The 22,596-nt window shown below is 45.1% G+C and overlaps 1 protein-coding gene across 3 annotated transcripts in view; it reads right to left on the minus strand.

Moving 5' to 3' along the window:
• The window catches only part of DMTF1 (cyclin D binding myb like transcription factor 1), a 27,581-nt gene extending 10,934 nt beyond the window's left edge, over positions 1 to 16,647 (minus strand). The window contains exons 1-10 of one of the 3 annotated variants that reach the window (XM_034424845.2): positions 16,545 to 16,647; positions 10,162 to 10,278; positions 8,413 to 8,535; positions 7,446 to 7,540; positions 7,133 to 7,247; positions 6,421 to 6,497; positions 5,237 to 5,394; positions 2,853 to 2,885; positions 1,578 to 1,687; positions 28 to 256 (exon numbers count right to left, since the gene is read on the minus strand). In XM_034424845.2, the coding sequence (XP_034280736.2) occupies positions 28 to 256; positions 1,578 to 1,687; positions 2,853 to 2,885; positions 5,237 to 5,394; positions 6,421 to 6,497; positions 7,133 to 7,247; positions 7,446 to 7,540; positions 8,413 to 8,535; positions 10,162 to 10,270 (1,049 nt within the window). In that variant the 5' untranslated portion in view covers positions 10,271 to 10,278; positions 16,545 to 16,647. Of the gene's footprint in view, positions 1 to 27; positions 257 to 1,577; positions 1,688 to 2,852; positions 2,886 to 5,236; positions 5,395 to 6,420; positions 6,498 to 7,132; positions 7,248 to 7,445; positions 7,541 to 8,412; positions 8,536 to 10,137; positions 15,287 to 16,544 lie in introns of those variants that run through there. The other 2 variants (XM_034424846.2, XM_087874361.1) reach the window with 2 other exon arrangements.
• Positions 16,648 to 22,596: the final 5,949 nt, after the last annotated feature.

Genomic DNA, 22,596 nt, shown 5'->3' on the forward strand with positions numbered 1-22,596 from the left:
GCCCTTCCCAAGCCAAGCGGTGCAAACCTGAGAATGAGGTTGATTTCGTCTTCCTTGGTCCACTCGGTGCCTCCGCTCTGCTTCCAGTTGAGGTAGTTGAGCCATTTGGAGCGGCACTGCTTCTCCGACCGGGTTCCCACGCGCTCGGCCACCGCGGCCCAGGAGACCCCTTGCGTGACGATGTCCCCGGGCTCGGTGCTCGTTAATTCGTGGACCACTTCCGCCAGCCTCTTCTCTTCTTTCTCCGTCCATTTCCCTGAATTGGAAACAATCCAAAAAGCAACAGTAGCAATCGCACTTAAGACTTATATGCCACTTTACAGGCCTCTCTAAGCAGGCTCTCTCTACCGAGTCAGCCTTCGGCCCCCAACAATCTGGGTCCTCATTTTAGCGACCGGGAAAGGCTGAGCCAACCTTGAGCTGATCAGGATCGAACTGCTGGCAGCGAGCAGAGTCTGCCTGCAATGCTGCTTTCCAACCACTGAAGCACCATGGAGAGAGAGAGAGGTAGACAGATATGCTAGAGATAGAAATAGATAGCACTAGCACTTAAGACTTATATACCGCTTCATGGTGCTTTTACAGCCCTCTCTAAGCAGTTTACAGAGTTAGGGTTAGCCTCCTGCCCCCAACAATCTGGGTCCTCATTTTACCCACCTCGGAAGGATGGAAGGCTGAGTCAACCTTGAGCCTGGTGAGAAAAACAATAATGCAGGGCATGGAGAAGAAGAAAACACCCCCCACCCCAGAGTTAAGCCCCAAATCCTCATTTTTCTTTCTCCTTATTTTATGTTATGCTTATTATGGGGAGGTGAGGGGATGGGAGAGGAGAGAGGTTCCTATATCCCCCCCCCCCCCGGATAAGGCATTCTCAGGCACTCTGTTCAGGGAGGGAGGTGGGTTGTAACAGCAACCAGGCTCCCATCAAGCATGAAACAGAATAAAAGAACCATGGACGGCTCCTTGCAAGCCACCCATGTTTTTGGGAGAGGAAACAGAGGGTAAGACAAGGAAGTCCTTGCCAACAGGCAGTTCAGAAGATCTGGAAGGCTGGCTCTTTTGCTAGAGCTCAGTTGGCAGAACTCTGCGCCCTTAACATCCTACAAGCAGCCGGTAACCTAAAGTGGCGTATTTATGAAGAGCGTTCCAAAGAGTTTCGTCTCGATGAAACTCCTCCTCTCTTCAACCGGTTAAAAGCAGCCATGTATTTTGACTCACTCATGATTTCTTCGCAAGGGTCCCCTGGCTTTCTGCAGGTGAGCATCCGGGCCAAATCTGCCCCATTGACGGGGCCATCGGAAGGGGTCCTGTGCTGTGCACTGCATGCAGGGACGACTGGAAATGTGGGGGGTTGGGAGCAGCTGCACTGCCCTTGGCAAAGGAAGCAGACGCCTCAACGCCTTGAAGAGAGGTGCTTTCCTCACCCGTTGCAAAACACCTCTTTCAAAAGCTTTGCCAGGGACTCAATCGGAAAGGCCTGGCGTCCCAAGATTTACTCTCCTGAAGCCGACGTATACGCCTTGCCTGCCAAGCCAGTGTAACTGGAGTTTCCTTGGCAGGTGCTTTATTCGCCGTACCTGTGTTGCAAGTGTCCTTCATCAGCCGGCATCGGTCTTTGACGGAGGAAGCGCTCCGTCCAAGAGCCGCTCCTATCGTGGCCCAGTCATTGCCGTGCTTGATTCTTAATCTAAAGGGGGGGAAAAAGCTGTTCATTTTTGCTCATCGGGGCTGGGAAGATCAGCTACTGCACGGTGGGCTAATGTGCACAGATGGGAATCAAAGCCAAGATCATCATTCCAAAATGTTTGTCTCCTATGAACGTAGCACAGTGCAGTGCAGTTCAGTACGGCACAGAGTTTGATGTCTCCGCGTCGAAATTTGACTTAGGAGGGGCTTCCCCCCCACCGTCCTTTTTGGGCGGTTCTGCCAGTATTCCTCCCAGGGGGCTGCAGGGGTGAGGGAAGCCCACGGAGGCAACGTTGGGAGGGAGATCAAATGGGATGGCAGGGAAGAAACAACGCTGAGGCTTCGACTGAGCCACAGTAATCAATCAGCTGCTCCCGGGGCATCTTTGCAACTTTTCCCCTTTTGAGAAATTGTTGGTATTGCTTTTTTCAGATCTATGTAAGAGCTGGTGGCTGTATTCTTGACATGCATTCATTCAGCTTAAATAAATTTATTTTTATTTATTTATTATTAAATTTGTATACCGCCCTACTCCCGAGGGACTCAGGGCGGTGAACAGCCAAGATAAAATATAGACAATACAAACATTAAAAAACCCATTAAAATTATTAAATAAATAACAGTAAGAGAGTTGGAAGGGACCTTGGAGGTCATCTAGTCCAACCCCCCTGCTCACGCAAGAGACCTATACTAGGGATTCGAACCGCCAAACTGCCGACTTTTCTGATCGACAGGCTCAGCGTCTTAGGCACTGAGCCACCTAGCCGGGCTTTTTGGGCATTTCTACAGCCAAGTGAGGTCTCTGAACATCCTAGTCTCTCTGCTGCATTCTGGCCACTAAGGCTGGCTATGACATAGGTCACAGGGCATGAACTTCTATTTGATCAGGGGCTGGACTAGAAGACCTCCATGGTTCCTTCCAACCGTTATTCTACACGACACAGAGCACAGAATGAACGAAGCCTTTCCAACCGAGTGGTTAGCCCCAGACAAAGCTGAAAGGCCTCCCTAGGCAAACGCAGAGGATTTGGGGGGGACATTTTGAGGATGTTCCTTTTCTCTCTCGGGTGTCAATTCATGAGTCCTGACTTGTCCATCTAAGAGGAAACCAAGATTCTAGACTGGGATAGGAACGGTTGGCAAAATCTGATTTAAATGAAACTTACTCTTTGAGTTTTTCAATCTCTTCGGGAGTGTACCTGTTCAAACATGGAAACAGCATATTTAATGAAGCTGTAAATATACGCTCATTATACAAATTCCTCTTGTGGAGACCTTTGAGGCAAAAGGGAAGCCACGAGGTCTCCCGTCCTTCGCTAGCTTGCATACAACTGGCTACTTTCCCATTATCGGCAACCATGATTTTAATTAGGATCAGCAGGAAAGGAAGCTGGGTCATTTTCTCCTGGTCACTATAGCATGAAGCTAGGAATCCTCACCGCCTTGTGGTCATCAAGGGGCTTTTTTCCAAGAGGCAACTGGACTTTCTGGTTTCTCTTTGAAGACGTTTCGCTTCTCATCCAAGAAGCTTCTTCAGCTCTGACTGGATGGGGGGGAAGGGAAGGATTTATACTCCTTGCAGACAGAACTGGTCACCTGCGTCTTTTTTAGGGAGTCATTAAGGCCACCTGGAGGTTTATCGGTGTCCTCAGGGTCACCTGAGTGGTGCAAATTTGCACAGACAAGCGAAAAGTCTTTGAAGAAAAAAACAAGGAAGTCCAGTTGCCTCTTGAAAAAAGCACCTTTGGGACAACCACGACCTGGATGGCTGAGAATCTCCATCGACATTTGAGCCATAGTTGTCAGAATTTCAGAATATTACAAGTTGGGAGGTTTTCTTTTAGAAGAACACAATCTTACTTAAAGAACGCTTATTTATTATTTATTTGTAAAATTTATCAGTTGCCCATCTTACCCCAAGGATAACTCTGAGCGGCTTACAATATTAAAAGATAAAACTATACAAAACCTAATCGTACAAACACAATATTATATATTAAAGAAACCCCTTCCTAGCTAAAAAGATGGGGAGGGAGAGAGGGAGGGAGTAGGATGAGGAAGGGGAGATCCGCTGTTAATCCATCAATGGCCCCCCGTGTGATTCCCCTCCGTTAGAGCCCCAAGCCAAGGGGCAGAGTCAGGTCTTTTAAGCTCTCATGGGAGGTGAGGAGGAGGATTAAGTACTATTCATCCCTGTGGAGACACCAGAGTGGTGCGGTGGCCTAGAGGTGGAGCTCTCGCCTCACAATCAGGAGGCTGTGAGTTCGATCCTAGGTAGAGGCAGATATTTCTCTCTGAGAATATATCTACTGAACAAAACTCCGCATTGGTGACAGGAAAGGCATCTGGCCATTAAAACGCTCTGCTAGCTCCATCATTCAGTTGGCCAGATTGCACCTCACAAGGGATTATGGGGTCATTAAAAGATGATGATCCCTGTGGAGATGCCGCCAATGAGCTTCTCTCCTCCACCTCGTTTGGACTGGTGCTCAGGATATTTACTAGGAATGGGAGGAAGTTAAATTTGGATTAAACTCCCAGATCTTCCGGTACACAAGAAAAGATCTCTAATTCCCAAATGTTTTGCCTCATCTCTAATACGATGATTTCCTACGGAGGGTGAAGTTGTCCGTTGGAAAGTCACTCTACAGGTAGTCCTCAACCTATGACCACAACTGAGCCCCAACATTCTGTTGCTAAACGAGACAGTCGTTAAGTGGGTTTTGACCCATTTTACATCCTTTCTTGGCCCAGTTGTTAACTGAATCCCTGGAGTTGTTTTTATAGTAACACAGCTGTCGTGTAAATCTGTTTTCCCCACTGACTGCATTTTACAGTGCCATTGTAACTTTGAATGGTCACTAAATGAACTGTTGTTAAGTCAGTTCCTTCATGATGACTTTCTAACATTTTAAGCCTGTACTCCAGGGGTGAAATGCTCCCGGTTTGGACCGGATCGCCCGATCTGGTAGCGATGGAGGCGGGTGGTTTGGAGAACCGGTAGCAAAAATCCCTACCCCCTCCCCCATGCCCAGCTGAGCCGCACGATCATCAGAGGCTTTTTTTTTTTAACTTTTAAAAGCATTTTTTCGGCCGAAGAGTTTGTAGAAAAAAATGCTTTTAAAAGTAAAAAAAAAAAGCCTCTGATGATCGTGTGGCTGAGCTGGGATCGTCAGAGGCTTTTAAAAGCATTTTTTCTACAACCTCTTCGGCTGAAGAGATTGTAGAAAAAATGTTTTTAAAAGAAAAAAAAGCCTCTGCCGATCAGGCAACTCAGCTGGGATCGTCAGAGGCTTTTAAAAGCATTTTTTTACAACCTTTTCGGCTGAAGAGGTTGTAGAAAAAATGGTTTTAAAAACAAAACAAAAAAAAAAGTTGGCCACGCCCACCCAGTCACATTAACCCCACCACCACCAAGCCACGCCCACAGAACCGGTAGTAACAAATTTTACATTTCACCACTGCTGCCCTCCACTCTTCCCCCCAGACCCCAGAGCTGTTCCCAGCAAGCAATCCTCCCCTCCGGGTCAAACCTTAGGAAGGTTCATACTTGCCAACGTGGTTTCGGTCATCGTACATGCGAAGGACGCGCCTATAAACAGCAAAGAGAGGCCGGTTCAAACCCCAGGCGATGGTCCTGTAGAAATCTTTCCTTTCGTCTTTTGACATCTCAAAAATGATCTCGGTGGCATCTTTGATTCCACGGGCCTGGTCGCATGAAGAGGACAATTTTAGTTTCCCTCCCTTGGCAGAAAGTTAAAACTGATTTTTTTTCCTTTCTTTTCCTGGACAGCCTCCCCAAATTTAAGTAGGACAATTCAAACTCTAATCAATCTGAGCCACTTCCTGTTCGTGCTGACAAATGGGAGGGCGGAAGAAATAAGCCAGGATTTGGTTTTAAAGGTTTAAGACGGCGGCTGAATAACCCAGGTCTTATACTATTGCTTGGTTATACAATGATTGTAATAACTACAGGTTTAATATAAGGTTAAACTGAGATGGCAGCGATGTTTTTTTTTCCCTTTTGAAAAATAACTAGCAACCAGGAAAAGGTGCAAAATTCATTTCCCTTGAAATCAACATGGAAGAAATGAGCTGTTTTGATTTTAAAATCAAAACAAGGACATTGGAATCCGTAATCTTTTTTTTTTATAACTACAAAATGAAACCTATTATAAACAAATCCAGCTAAAAAGTTCTTTCTTTCTTTCTTTCTTTATTTATTAGATTTCTCTCTCTATGGGAGACAGGCTGATTAAAGAATTGGGATGAATTGGGCCTTCTTGTGCTCTTTTAAGAAAAGGCTGAATCCGTGTCAGTCAGGGTCAAGCTGAGGTTCAGGATGTCCCGATTTAAGATTCCCTGGCTTCATGCCAACTATTGAGTCTTTGATTTAAGGCTATGAGAAAGTCAGGCAGTCCCACTTTAAACAAAAGCACCATTCATTATTCGATTAAATGGGTCAGTAAACAGTCTGTATGCTGCTTAACCAGATCTATTGCTTTATAAGCTCCTGCAAACTCAGGTGAGGAGCATGGTCTCTTCAGGTATGTAGAGAAAGGGACCTCTCACGTACGGAGCGAAAGGGACTCGGAAGGGAGTTTTTCCTGGAAATTGGGGGCTATAAGAGAGATGGAGAAACTCTACGGAATCCCACTGAGGAAAACTCTGAAGCCCATCATACAGAAGGGACCAACGTCGGAAACTAAGACACGTATTGAGAGCAACACAAACCTTCAAATAACGCTCAATGTTACTCATCAAAATCTGAATTTCTTCCTTCGACCACATGCCCTGTTTCCACTTATGACCTTAAAAATGGAGAAGAAGCTGTCACACACAGACGCCCTACGAGCACTTCAACTTACGGGGAACGATTAGCACAGAGAAGCGGAGGAGGTTTATTTAGATCCACTTCTAATCCAGCAGATAAATTTTAGTAATCGTTCGTAGCCACTACAGCATTATTTTTTTAAGAGAATGGCAATTATTTACTTAAAACATAAGTAAATAAGATATGATCATTAAATCACAATATAGTTTTTTCAATGTTTTTCCGAGTCATGCACCCAAACACACAACAAATTTAATAGCATATGTACAAAAAGGTTGGCGTTTAGCACTGATAATAAATGCCTCAAATTGGAAATGAAGTTTCTATTATTTGTAGACAAAAAATAAAATAAAATAAAAATGTAAAGGCCAGGGCAAATGGCAAATTGTTACAAGTTATAACATTTTAGCTGTACGCTAAAAAAATAATAGATATGAATATTCATTAGCTCCCATTGCAAAAAAAGCTAGCACATTGTCCTCACGTTATTTTGATAAAACAGATGGATTCCTCTCAAAACAACGTCATCCTTTTCTGTCATGCACCAAATGCCCACAGGCCTCCCTCGACCCATCCAGAGATGCCCTCCACAAACGGAAAATGTGAGCTTGCCTTTGTTTGTTAGACAATCCTTGTCTTCTTTGGTTGTAAACCAGGCCTGACTGACGGCAGAAACTTCTTCGTTGGCTAGAGACGAGATTTCGTCCAGTTGCTCATTCTGAAGGATCTGGGAGAGGTCAACCGGAGAGGAAACCCTTGAAAGCAGGGCTCCTTCCACTTCAACAACCTCAAGGGGTGTGGACTTCAACTCTCAGAATAATAAACCCATTACTTCGATGGCCACCTTATATGTTTTATATTCTCAAGTCCCGCCACAGCCATGGGCCAAGATGGCATGGGACGCCTCCAGGAGGGTTTCATCTACCTGAATCTGAGTCACCGTTCCTTCGTTAACCTCATGGTCAGCTACTTCTGTGGTGGCAGTCATGGTCACCTCAAAGCTCTGGTCGCTTTCTGAAACTGGAAAGCACATCAAGGGTTAAGCTTGTGTAGTGCGATTGTTGTGAATATTCTTCTCACATGTGCACAGCAGCGACCTTCCTCGGTGAGCGTGTTTCCGAGAGTCTCTTTGCTATTCCTGTCTTGCCACCTGTTGTCTTTAGGGCCAGTTTGGTCTAATGGTGAAGGCACCTGGCTAGAAACCAGGAGACGGGGAGTTCTAGTCCCGCTTTAGCCATGAAAGCCAGCTGGGTGATCTTGGGCCAGTCCCACTCCCTCAGCCCAACCTACCTCACAGGGTTGTTGTTGTTTTGGGGAACCTGACAAGGTTGCTCCTAGGCCTCTAGGAGGAGGAATACGGGTGTTGGATATGTTTGCTGCCTTGAGTTGCTTGTAAAAATAATAAAAGTGATATAGGAATGAATGGATGGATGGATGAGTGGGTGGATGGATGAGTGGATGAATAAATGAATGAATGAATGAGTGGATGGATGGATGATTGACTGAATGAATGAGTGGATGGATGGATGGATGGATGGATGGATGATGGATGGATGGATGAGTGGATGAATAAATGAATGAATGATGGATGGATGAATGAGTGAATGAATGAATGATGGATGGATGGATGGATGGATGAATAAATGAATCAGTGGATGGATAGATGAGTGGATGAGCGGATGGATGAATGAATGGTGGATGGATGGTTGGATGAATAAATGAATGTTTTCAGACTGGGGTAAGGAATAGTGGATCACTTCACCAGCCAAAGGAAACCTGACTTTCCCTCCATTTCCACAAGCCCTCCTCCTGGTCCCCCCGTGTGGTCTCCCTTTAGCAGCCCCCTCCCTCCCTTAAGCTGCACCTGCAGAGCCTTCAGAGGGAGCCCTTACTTGGAAGCGCCACGACCGAGATGCAGGGAGGGTTGCCTTCGATGCTCTCATCATCTTCTGAGGATAAGCAAAGCCTTTTGTGGGGAGGTTCGGTGCTGTCTTCCGAGTCTACTTCGTCTGCCTCTAAACGCCCGCGGACAGAAAGGAGAAGGACAGCCATGAGACTCGGAAGGGAATCGTGCCTGACATGCTCTCGTGCTGAACTGCCTACTGCAGATCATTTAAGGAGGCCGCCTGACACTCCACTGGAAATCCTAGGGAGAAATGGAGCCATTTGTTTAAGTTCCTGAAAAATATTCACATTTTAGCTCTTGGTCCAAGGTGCAGTATCACTTTCTTTCAGAGCGACTGAATGGAGCTGAGCGTTTACTGGCCGGATGCCCTTCCTGATGCCTAACTGGAGTTCACAGCAGATATTTTCTCTTTGTGCCCAGAGAGACAACTATCTGCCGCTACTTAGGATCGAACTCTCAATCTTCTGAGTGGGAGGAGAGCGTCTTCACTTTTAGGCCACCACACTGTACATGCCTTTATCTCTTTTTTCAATCCCCAGAGACTAGCAGCTAATGTTTAGTGGTGTGATTCTTCACTTATAGGAAAAAATAATTAAAAATGCATTTAATGGAGAAAAAGTTCAAAAAGTCTGATCTGTTCTCTGGTGCCATAGCATGCCTTCTAAAGAACAAATGGCCTAATTTCCCCTTTTTTTAAAGTGCAACCTCCTGTTTTAATGCTTTGCCCACAATATCATTAAAATGAATTTTCTTTCATCCAACTTTCATACACAGTCTAATGGTTTAAGAGTCATTCGCTGCAATAACCAAACCATTATAAGGAACCACTTGTTGTTTTAATGTATTGGTTTGCACAATTCCAATAGAAGTCATCAAACCTATTGTGCAACTGTTGTGCAATTAATTACAATTGTGTGTAATTGATCTGGTCTTGTCCTCCCACATCCAATTCCAGCCTCAAGCACTTCAATTTCAGCCTCCTCACTTGAATGTAAGGAGCAAAGTGGTGCAAAAGTCCTTCTGGAGACCAAAAAAAAAAAAATGTTTTTAGGGGGAAATGGCATGACTAGGTCATGCACCATCCTCATGCTTCAGCGATGGCTGAATGGGCGCGATGGCTCAGAGGTTAAAGGCGCTGAGCTTGTCAGCTGGAGAGCTGGCAGCCCAGGTTGGAGACGGAGCAAGTTCCTGTTCCTTGCTCCAGCTCTGAGCAAATGCAAGAAGATTAATAGGTACCACTTTGGTGGGAAGGTAACAGTGTTTTGTGCACCTTTGGTGTATAGCCATGCTGGCCACATGACCACAGAAATAGTCTTCGGACAAGGCTGGCTCTTTCGGCCAAGAAGCGGATATGGGCACCATGTCCCAGAACTGGACACGACTGGAGAGGGAAAGCTTTACCTTCTTTTTAACCATGCTTTAGCAGTGTGATCATGGTCTATTTTGAGGGGTGGGATTCAGGAAGTGAAATGGGTGTCTTAAGGAAATGCAAGTTTTAACTCATCCATTGCAGACCCTTGATATGTATATATTTTTTAAAGGACATTCTTGAAATTCCTCCAGGAAACTAAAATTCCCAGCGACACTGAAAACTGTCTCTCCCGAATTTTATTACCAAACGAAACCACCCGCCCTACCGGGCTGTGCAGTTAAGCCCAATATCTTGGTCTGAGGAGTGATTGTAATTTGAAATAATATGGAGAAAGCATACAGTCCAATAACAGGTGTTCTATACCATCCTGGGGGCAGTGAAGAATAAGGTTGCCTTGAGGATCTTGTGTCAGAGTCACGGAATTCACGGTTTCCACTGTCACTGTGTCAGATTCTTCTTCAACTGTGGTCATAATCAAATCTGCAAGAGAACAATCACAGATTAGCCATATGGTGCTCATCATGTACCAATAAAGGAGAACATCTGAAGCTCAGGGTTGAACTGTGGGGTCCTTGGTGCTCTCTGAGCAGGGTCGTTTCCCTCTCGCAGACACGTCATTATCCAAAATAGTTAGTCTGCTAGCACGGATGATGAATGAAACGTCTGCAAGAAAACAACCAAGCTCAGAGAGCACCAAGTTACTTACTTTGAACCTGCAACCTACTTATTTAGCTTGGAATCAAAGTGGCCCTCAGTACTTCATGCGCAGTAAGTAAAACAGCCGTGCTATTGACCTAGACAGAAAACATCTGCTCCTCGTTGGGTTAATGGGTGGCCTTTTATTTCTTGAACCTTCTCACTCGTATCTTCAAAACGAAACACTTCTCCTAAGACCAACGAAGAAACTCTCAGTCTTCAAGGAAGAGAAAGTTGAGGGACAGGCTCAGAGAAATGCAAGGATTCTGGAGAGCATCTGGTTGACCATCCCAGGGCGTCCATGAGAGAGGGCTCTCCCGCCTGTGTTGAAGCATCTCCAGGGAAGGAAAGTTCATCGGTTCCTGAGGCAGTTCAGTGCCCTTGCTGATCATCTCTTGCCATCAAGGAATGTCTTGAAGCAGAGTCATGGCAACTGGACTTCTTCTCTTGTTGGCTTGAAAACGTTTCGCTGCTGATCCAAGTAGCTCCTTCAGTCTGAGGAAGTTGGTTATATATATGTCCCCCATTTCTTATGCTGCTCTTTCATCAGTCCCCAGGGAGATCAAGACCACTTCACAGGAGCACCAAGGAACCCACCTAGGAAAAAGGATTTAGGAGTTGGAACATCCCAATGACTCTCTGCCTACCCACCTAACAAGACTCTAGCAAGATTCGGGGAGAAATGAAATCTCCCTGGAGGACATATATGGGTCTCTCCTCACCCACGTGCTCAGGTTGAAGAAGGTACGTGGAAGAGCAGCAAAATGTTTTGAACCCGCAAGGGAAGAATTCCGGATGCCCTGCCTCAACTTCCAGACAACTCCGCTGGATGACTGAGAATCTTCACTGACCATCAAGGATGTTTTCCTGACGTTCAACCAATCTGCTTTCTTGCGATGTTCTGCTGGTCTTGTCTCCAGGAGCAACTTTCAACAGCTCTCTACCTCTTCTTCTACATTCAGGTACTGGAAAATGGCTCCTGGGTTTCCCCACCCCACCCCACCCCACTCTTTATTATTATTATTTTAGTTTGTCAAGCATATATGAGAAAACAAGTATGACGTTACATATAAGCATATAAGTATAAACAGGTATAAGTATACACATTGTAAATGAGTAAGAATAAATGGGGACAGTAGGACAGGGACGGTAGGTATGCTGGTGCACTTATGCACGCCCCTTTACGGACCTCTTAGGAATGGGGTGAGGTCCAGTTTGAGGTTGAAGCTGTGAGGGTTTGAGGCTGTAACAACAGAGTCAGGTAGTGAGTTCCAGGCACTGACCACTCTGTTGCTGAAGTTGTATTTTCTGCAATCTTATAACTTTGGTTTTCATTACTCAAATCAAAGGCTTTGTAATTCATCCTGCTGAGATTCATCTTGTTGGTGGCTGCCCATTCTTTTGTTTCATCAAGTTGAGGTCCTCAAGAATCTTGATAAATGTGGTCTAAGGCCTTTTGTTATTTTTGCTGTCCTTCCTGTATGTCAGCCCTGTGAGGTAGTCCAGACAAGAAGCACCATAAGCAGCACAGGTCTACCTTTATTGTACTTGTAAGACTGAAAGTATCTCTCCCCTTTTACTCTCCGGAAAGCTACAGAGGGTCTCTTCCGACATGCCTCCCATGCCTCTTCTCCTTCTGTGACCTGAGAAATCTTTTACATGCTGGTTATCCAGACTGCGAGTCTCCCTTCGGTCTTCCAAGCTCATCCTCACGTACCATTACCTTGCCTTTGTGACATCTGCAAATGTGTTGCGTTCTTGACTTGGCTAAGTGCGGATGGATGTGTGCAACTGAGAAACAGCAAATGTGGAGAGAAGAGCTTTACTGTTACTTTAAATTCACCGGGTCACTGTGTGCTCCGAAGAACCTGTTGGGCCTCGTTGTTCAGTTGAAAGTGATTTTTGTGTGTCCCTTCCTTTTCCTGGCTATTGACCTGAGTTGTGTGCCTGTGTTAGACACACCTATCTGGTACACCCAGCAAGGGGGGGGGGGGGAAGGCTTACAAGATCCATGTGCCTCAACAGGCAGGGATAGTGTGAATGCACGACCAGAAGTCGAACTGTGGAGTGCCCCAACGCACCCAGAATTTTTAATTTAGCTCTTTCATGATTGAAAAAAAATGGAAACCACCCAGAGATGAGATTAACGTGTGCGTCCTGAAACCCCTCACAGGAGACACATGCCAGACTCCTGGCGATGCCTTCCTTGCTCAGCAGTTTTGACAAAAATAAGAGCAGGCCAGCAAGTGAATAATCTATTGGGGGTGAATAAAGGAGGGCTGGAAAGAGCGACCCTAAACAGGCGCGTCTTCCTGAAGGAGAGGACGAGGTGATCCCGGCACCACATCGGCTTCAGTGCTCAGCTGGAAAAAAACCAACTCAGAGGAAAGGAAGATTTGGGGAGAGGGAAAAGTGCCTCCGTGCCATGACGTTGAGCATCACACGCCTGAGCTATGGCGCATGGCGACGCCTGCTCCGTCGTTGCCCCCGTCAGGATGACGGCCAAAACTCAGGGCAGGAGGAGAGAAGGACCACCGCTCATTACAGGCTGTTTGGGCCGCACTGCCAACGGCTGCGTTTTCTTGGACTGGAAGCCCTCCAACTCCATTATCCGGTCATTCTTCTGCCCTTTGCATGGTGTGGAACTCCCGAGGGATACAGGAAGACATCTTGGATTTGCAAAATATGCCGTCCCGGAAGGTTCTGACCTGCAAATGTTTGGATCTTGAAACTAGACGCACAACCTATTAGGGAAGTAGTGGAATCCTGGAACTCTTCTGACGTCAGGAAAGTTTGATTTCCAAATTGGACCCTTCTGGACCGTTTAGAAGGCGACTGAATTGTTTCCACCTCCCTAATATAGATACATTTCTAAATATACCATTAATTCCCGCTGCCTGTTGACTCAACGCGCTCCTTTGCCTAACCCCCACGGAGGCCATTCTCGCTCCAGGGTTCCCTAGACCTGTCGCGGTTTTAATGTGAGCTGCAAACCAAGAAAAGGTTTTGCTTTGCAAACTGAAGTATCTTGTCTTGCGAGGCTCACTAGCTGAAGTAGAGTACAGGCAGTCCTTGACTTACGACCACAGGTGAGCCCAACATTTCTGTTGCTAAGTGAAGCAGTTCAGTGAGTTTTGCCCCATTTTACGACCTTTCTTGTCTCGGCTGTTAAGTGAAGCACTGCTGTTGTTAAATTAGTAACCCTGTTGTTAAGTGAATCTGGCTTTCCCCATTGACTTTGCTTGGGGATCACGTGACCCCTGGGACATTTTTCAACCGTCGTAAATACGAGTTAGTTGCCAAGTGTCTGGATTTTGATGACATGGCCATGGAGGTGCTATAATGATTGTGTGAAAAAATAAGTCCCTTTTTTCAGATAAGTCCCTGTTTTCAGTGTGGTTGTAACTTTGAATGGTCACTAAATGGACTGTCGTAAGTGGAGAACTACCTGTATATCACTACAATATCCACAGTGTTCCGATAATGAGATTTTCTTTGTCCTGCATTGCTCATTGTTACCCCCTTGCCTACAACTCAGTTCCAGCAGGCCGGCCTTTAACTACAATGCACATTTCAACCGACATATTTAAATGTAACAGAAGATAAAAAACAACAACAAATAGTCCTCTCCATCAATCTGTTTTCAGAGCCCACAAAAAGCTGTTGCAGCTGATGGCACCTTTGAAATTCAGCACGGAGCCAAGTTTTGATGAGCGAAGTTGATCTATCTGAGAACTAAAATGCATTTTGAAAGACTATTATATATTCTGTGCAGGTGTAAAGTGAAAAGAAAATACAGTGGAAGAAAATAGACATTTTGAAACATAGTTTTTATTTGTCAAAGCATACCAACTGAAAAGATGAAGGCACTTTATTTCAGAGCATTAGTGGTAAATATCCATATATCTACTTTTTGTTTTACAATGTCATGGTTTGGTTGTCGATTGTTCTCTTGGGAAGATCCCAATGTTGTTTATGAAACAGAAAAATCCTACACAAGAACACCCAACTGCCCTAATAACTCAAAACCTCTCAGCATGAATCTTAAAACAATCAAATTCAGGAGACGATTTATGTTAAAATACCACTGACATATGAGAACATCTTTTAGTCTCAAACCACAAACTTCAATAATTCAGTACCCCAAGATTTTGCAACAGCAGGAAATCTTATATAGTGTGTGGGGAAAAAAGAAAGAAAGAAGGAAGGAAGGAAGGAAGGAAGGAAGGAAGGAAGGAAGGAAGGAAGAGAAAAGAAAGGAAAGGAAAGGAAAGGAAAGGAAAGGAAAGGAAAGGAAAGAAGGAAGAAAGAAAGAATCATCAATGTAGGCAGAATATGAGAACATTCATTTGCTGTAATGTAGGTATGGTTTGTAAAATTACCATTTTATATTTTATGCACTGGAGACAAATTCCTTGTGTGTCCAATCACACTTGGCCAATAGAGAATTCTATTTCTATTTCTCATACACACACACACACACATGTACACACAAACATGTGTATACACACCCCCACGCCCACTGCTTTTATACATCATCATACCAAAAAACAGTTTATTAGATTTGTGACCCTCCCAACTCCCAATGGCTCTGGCGACCTGAGAACAATCAAAGAAATAATATAAAATAATATATTTAAAAAAAATTGAAGATAAAGATAACAGGTGGCAATGAAATCGCCAAAGGCCTGGGAATTTTAATATCATCCCTCTATCATCTGTATATCTACCATGTACCTAAATTCATATATATATATACACATACATACACACAAACATATATACATAATATCTGAATTCATATATATGCATATACATATATATGCATAGATGCACACACACAGACATATACAAAGACATACAGACACACATATAATCATAGCTAAATTCATATATATATATATATACATACAGATGTAGACACACATGCATATATATATACACACACACAAATAGTATCTAAATTCATATATACACATAGACATATATATGCATACAGATGCACATACACACACATACAGACACACATATAATCATATCTAAATTCATATATATACATACAGATGTACACACAGGCATATATATATATATATATATACAGAGTATCTAAATTCATATATATACATATATATGCATACAGATGCATATACACATATACAAACACATACAGACACACATATAATCTATCTAAATTCATATATATACAGACATATATATGCATACATGCATATATGCATATATAATAATATATGCATGATTATATATGTGTGTATATCACACACATATAATCATATCTAAATTCATATATATGCATATTCATACAGATGTAGACACACATGCATATACATACATACATACACACACATAATATCTAAATTCATATATATATACACATATGCATATATATGCATACAGATGCACAACACACACATATACAAACACATACACATATTTAATCATATCTAAATTCATATATATATATACATATGCATACAGATGTATATATACACACACACAGTATCTAAATTGATATACACACAGAGAGACATATATAGATAGATAGATAGATGTAGGCAGACCCTCCCAGCCTAGACTGGACTGCCAGGGTGGGTGCGCTGTGGATGGAAGGGAATTTGGTTTTCCCTGCTGATCTTCTCTAGTGAAGCCCCCCCCCACAAGAGACCCCCTCCCATACACCCACCCACCCACCCACCGCCCAGCCAGGCCTCCCAACCCTGTGGAGCCCCTCCCCTCCCGGGGCCCCCGCCTTGCATCCCGCAGGCCCGTCCTCCCGACCTCAGGGGGGCCCCTTTCTGAAAAGCCCCCCCCCACAGGCTCCCCCGGGGGGGGAGAGAAGGGAGAGAAGCGAGGGAGGGAGGCGGGTTCGAAAGAGGCGCCCACCAGGGTCCGTCCGTGCGTGAGGGAGAGAGAGGGGGAGATCTATTCCGTGGGGGGAGGGGGGAGGAAAGAAAGCGCCCCCCCACCGAGCCCCCTCTTTCCCCTCCCCCCTCCCTCCCCCCCCCGTCCGATGGGCGCTTCCAGGCACTTACTTCCTGTTTTGGGTCCGGGCACTTGAGAGGCCAGGATGGAGGCTCCGAAATGCCAGGATGGAGAGGCGCCCGCCCGCCTCAGACGCCGCCGCCGCCACGCCGCCTCCCTCCCTCCCTCCCTCCCTCGCTCGCCCCAACCACCACCAGCACCACCAACTCCACCGGCAGCAGCAGCAGCAGGCCGCGGGGCGGAAGGGGCGGCGCCGGAGGAGCGGGCACAGAGAGCCCCGGGCAGAGCGGACCGGAAGCTCCCCACACACACACACACACACACACACACACACACACACATCCCCCTCTACCCACCCACCCCCGCCCCTTCGCCTCGTCTGCTCCGATGGCCGCCTTCGTTCTCCTTATTTCCCCCTCCCCCCCTTCCTTTATTTCCTTCGCCTGAGGGAGGGAGGGAGGGGGCCCAGGGTGGGCTTCAGCCTTGGAAGGGATTTGAACCCGGCTTTCTCTTCCCCCCACGGCTGGCTGTTTAAGAACCGACACCCCCCCCCGCCCCCCCTCTCTGGACTTGTGTGGTCTGGTCTGCGCTTGGATGGGAGGCCACGAGGAGATCCCAGTTGGGAAGGAAATACCCTGGAAGAAGGCAGTGGACCTTCTCTCCTGTATAAAAAGACCCCCATGCCTGGAGGCTTTCAATGAATGTGTGATTCCCTGTAGATGACATACGCCTAATCATAATACTAATAATAATAACAATAATTACAAATATAAATTACAAAATAAATCACAAAGTACCGGGACTTGCAAATTGAAGTTGAGCGACTGTGGAAAAAGAAATCGTGTGTTGTCCCGATTGTAATTGGAGCCCTCGGAGCAATACCCAAAGGGCTACCCCGCTATTTAGAAATCCTAAATTTGCCGGACTTGAACATTTTGACTCTACAAAAAACCACCTTACTCGGAACAGCTTACATCCTCCGACGATACCTTAACAGTTCCTAGGTCCTTGGTTAGGACTCGAGCTCCTGAGCTATTAACCAGCCCCAAAGGCTGTGAATCTCACTAAAGATTAACCAATAACAATAATTAAAACATTGATAGCAGCAACAACAATAACAATAACAGGACACTGGCAGCAACCCGTATCAACCATTAGCACCAGTCAATGGTATTTGTGACACATTTTTGAATATTCAGCTGACTGAGTTTCATGTTTAATGAATAAAAGATGATGATGATGATGATGATGATGCTATGCCTGGGGTCTCCAGGAGGCAGGTATAACTTGGTAAGCAGCCTTTAATCATTTAATGATTAAATTTACGTAGATGCCCCTCTCCCCACTGAGTCTCCAGGCTAGGAAACTCCTCAGTGGAAGAAAAAAGCTGGTTTGGTTTGGAGAAGAGATGTGACACTTTTTGATATATATATATTTTAAATTGGCTTAGCTTTTAAAACCGGACAGAGCATCTTATTAGACAGACTCAGAACCAATTTTAAACTCGTTCAAAATGTTTGGGTGGAGATGCCATTATATTGTGAGAAAGTATGCATTTAGATTCCAGAGTATAAAATCTATGCATGTCTACGCTGGAGTAAGCCTGTTACATGCAATCATCTTGTTCCCAGTTAAGTAAGAAACACAATTTTAATAAACTGCAAAGAGCAGACAGGCGTGCCACATATTTTTCAAACCATTTTATTAAGAATTAGAAACAACAAAAAATACAAAACAGGAAAATACAAAAAAAAAAAAAGTGCGGATGTGAAATAAAGAAAAAGGGGAAAAAAACACCTTTCATCCCAGCAGACAAAAACAATTTTAATAGACTATCTCCCTCTTTAAATAAAACATAACTTCTCCCATAGCTCATCTTTTAGATAAGGAAAACAAGAGCCAAATGGTACATCGATCAATCTCTGTCAGCAGAACTTGATGAAGGGCAACCGGATGTGACTCTTCCCTTCTTTTAACCCTGATTGAAGAAGCCAATCTGATATTAATCAATCAGAATAGAACTGAAAGGGCCCTTAGAGGTCTTCTAGTCCAACCCCCTGCTCAAGCAGGGGATCCTACACTATTTTGGACAAGTGACGATCAAGTCTTTTTTTTTTTTGAAAGCCTCTAGTGATGAAGCACCCACCATTTCTGAAGGCAAGTTTTCCCACTGGTTATAAATGCTGCCTGGTTTTTTTGAAAATTATTCTTTAACCACTTCAAAAAATAAATCCTCCCTTTGCTTCTCTTGCTCCAGCATCCAGTGGTGACTCTCCTTGCAAAAGTGGTCTTGCTAGCCTGAAAAAGCCAGGAAGTATCTGGACATGCCATCTACTATTTTCTGTGAGTAATTCCTGATTGACTCTGTGGTTACTCAATGTTTTTACTATGATTACTTTCCTACAGCCTTGTAACCACCAGATGGCTCACATCTCCACATTTCGGCTTTTCAGCTCCGTAATTTCCTAAGAGGCCTTTTGGATTCTTCTTTTATTAAGGTTCCATTATTGAGAATAAATGTGCATAGTGTCACACCTGTAGCACATAGAACTGTGCTATCTAAAATTCTTGGTATCAAGCACCTGGCCTGGCATGGAGGAGGGATCCAGCATAGAGGTAGGGACAGGGATGACCCACCTAAGTTCCTTGGAGCCTTATCTAATTGCTCCCAGGAATAGCAATAGCAATAGCCCCTTATACTGCTTCACAGAGCTTTACAGCCCTGTCTAAGCGGTTTACAGAGTCAGCCTCTTGCCCCCAACAATCTGGGTCCTCATTTTATCGACCTTGGAAGGATGGAAGGCTGAGTCAACATTGAGCCAGTCAGGATCGAACTCCAGATTGTGGGCAGAGTTAACTTGCAATACTGCATTCTAACCACTGCACCACCATGTCTCTATCATCTATCTATCTATCTATCTATCTATCTATCTATCTATCTATCTATCTATCATTATCTATCTATCTATCTATCTATCTATCTATCTATCTATCTATCTCAGTAACAATAGCAATAGCACTTAGACTTATATATCGCTTCACAGTGCTTCTCAGCCCTCTCTAAGTGGTTTACAGAGTCAGCCTCTTGCCCCCAACAATCTGGGTCCTCATTTTACCCACCTCAGAAGGATGGAAGGCTGAGTCAACCTTGAGCTGCTCAGGATCGAACTCCTGGCAGTGAGCAGAGTTGGTCTGCAATGCTGCGTTCTAACCACTGTGCCACCATGAGTAAGTTTTCAGACCGGGGAGATTCCTGCATTATAGGCAGAACATAATAAAGTAGGTAGTCTGAACTCTGCATACCCGGATCTGGTTGTTTGGGCCTGACATTTCTTGACTTGCTGAAAGGACCACTCTGTTTTCTGCTTGCATGTTGTTTATTTATTTATTAATTAAATTGATAATGCCACCCATCTCACCATGGAGGGATTCTTATGCTTGTTGTACTGGATTGCTGTATCACACCAGCCTTTGAGGCATGCTTCTAGATAATCAAATGTGAGACACCAATAACAAAATGATAAGGGTTGCCTTGTATTCAGCTGGGCTTCCGTCCAACACAGGAAAATATCCAGTAGCAATATCCAGTAGTTTACTATTATGGTACTATTTTCTTCACAGACCAGCCTATCGGCCTGTCATTTCCTGGTGGTCTCTCATCCATTCATCCAGCAGGGCTACGTATCGTTTGAAAGCGATTCAGAACGTGTTCTGCAGATATTGTGCCACATCATAATAGAAAGAAAATTCCTGGTTTTGTCTGGATGTTGATTTTTAAAACAATCTGCCTTGTTGAAGGCCTTTGTGTTCGATATATATATTTTTTTTCACAAGCCCATCATGCATGGGAAAATGTCCTTCACGCTTTTCACACTTTTGACAACGATTTGAATATCCTTCTGCACCTTTTTTCCCCCCTCGTTTCCAAAGCTGGACCTGCTTAGCGCCTGTCAGTTTAGCATTGCCACCCATAGAAGTTCACACATAAAACTGCAGTGGGATGTTGCATCCTGATCCGGATTTTTTTCCTGCAGAATGTGCTTGCTATTTTTGGAAACAACTCAGTGGGTTGGGCTTCTCCAGGACAGAATGGACAACGTCTTGGTACCAACGCCTTGGTACTACAGTGGACTAAAGCACCCTGTTATTAACACAGCTGCCTGCAATTTACTGCTGGTTCGAATCTCTCCAAGGCTCAAGGTTGACTCAGCCTTCCATCCTTTCTAAGGTAGGTAAAATGAGGACCCAGTTTGTGGGGGCAATAAGCTGACTTTGTATAAATATACAAAAGTATGAAGGCTATTGCTTAACGCACTGTAAGCCGCCCTGAGTCTCCGGAGAAGGGCGGCATATAAATCAAATTTAAAAACAAAACAAAAAAAAAAAGTCCTAGTCTAAGAGACTGTAGATGATCTATGTAGCCCCTTCCCGCATTTGGGCTCATTTCACTTTTTATTAATTCCACCTCCACTAGTTTAAAATCTTGGAAGAAAAAAAAAAGTTACAGAAGTTTTTTTTAAGCAAGTGAGGCTGTCCCAGAGAAGAGGGGGCCAACCTCTCCTCCAAAGGCAAGACAAGAAGCAACGGATGGAAACCAATCATGGAGAGAACCAACCAGGAACCAAGGAGAAACTTCCTAACAGTGAGGACAATCAGTCAGTGGAAAGACTTCCCTCCAGAGGTTGTGGATGCTTCATCGCTGGAGGTTTTTAAGAAGAGACTGGACAACCAGTGGTCTGAAGTGGTACGTGGTCTCCTGCTTGAGCAGGGGGTGGGGCTAGAACAGAGATCACCAACTGGTGGCCCGGGGAGCACTGGTGGTCTGTGAGAAAATTTTGGTGGTCCGCAGAAAAATTATTTTTTTATATTGCACTAAATCAGGGGTCCTCAAACTATGGCCCCTGGGACGGATACATGCAATGAACGTTTGTGTTGCTGCAAAGGGTCTCCCCCTTCGGGGTCTTTTTGTGTGGGTTGGAGGGGGCAGAAGACTTGGGGTCTGTTTCAGCCTCCTGGTGCGGGGCTTTGGGCGAAGGCTGGAGGGAAGGGCCGCTGGTGGCGAAGAGCCGGAGGGCCTCGTTCCAGTGGGACTGCCTCATGGCCTGGAACTGGCTGACCATCTCAGCCCACTGAGCCTCCAGGCGCCTCTACCTGGCCTTGCACTCCTGCAGGTCTTCCCTCTGCTTGGAAAGCCTATGCTCCTAGTCCTCAGTGAGGTGCTTCTGCTGAGCCTCCTTCTCGGCCACATCCAATTTGAACTGAGCTGTTTTGCCAACTCTTTCTCGTGGAGGCTGCTTAGCTTCAACAACTGCTTCCTGTTGGGGCCCTAAGGAGCCCGGGCGGGCAAGAGAGGAGTGGGTGGGAGGGGCGAGTAGAGGCTTTTGAGGTGCCCCTGGATGTGAGTGACATTGAGTTGGCCACGCCCACCCAGTCACATGACCACCTAGCCACGGCCACCCAGCTGGTCATTAGGCAGATCGTATTAGTGGTCCATGAGATTTAAAATTATGAATTTAGTGGTCCCTGAGGTCCGAAAGACCTCAAATTCCCTTCTTTTATTCTGTCATTCTCACCTGTAAATAATTCTTCCCTGCCAAGAGAGGAGTGGGGGTCATTTGGTCTGTCTGCCACTACTTGCTCTCAAAAGTCTTGAGTGTGCTTTTGGATCCCAAAGATTGGCAGCTCCGGAATTGTGTTTTGCGAAAATACAGCCAGCAACCCGAAGCAAATCTCACGCATGTTGTCACTATCAACACAACAGCAGCAACAGCAAAGACCCCCTCTGAGGCTCAGGAAAGCCGTTGAAAAGTCTTGAAAAGATGCTAGGATGACACCCGAAAACAGATTTGTAAGCGGGTCCAAGGTGCAGGCAGGGAATAAAACGCAGGTCAAGACAGAGACTGGAAAAAAAAAAAATTCCAAATGGCCTTTGCTGGAAAATCGTCATACAAGAGATGAGGGGTGGAAGATGAGAATTGGCAGCAGGTCTCAAGAAAAGGGAGCCAAAGTCCTGGAGAAGCTTAGCTGGTGGGTTTAATGGCAGGCAGGGCGAATGTCAGCAGTGGCAGAAAAAGAACAAGAAGGTTAGCCAGGAAGATTTGA

Source organism: Pantherophis guttatus, chromosome 7 (assembly GCF_059756535.1).
Source record: "Pantherophis guttatus breed Tessera chromosome 7, ASM5975653v1, whole genome shotgun sequence".
Taxonomy (NCBI): domain Eukaryota; kingdom Metazoa; phylum Chordata; class Lepidosauria; order Squamata; family Colubridae; genus Pantherophis; species Pantherophis guttatus.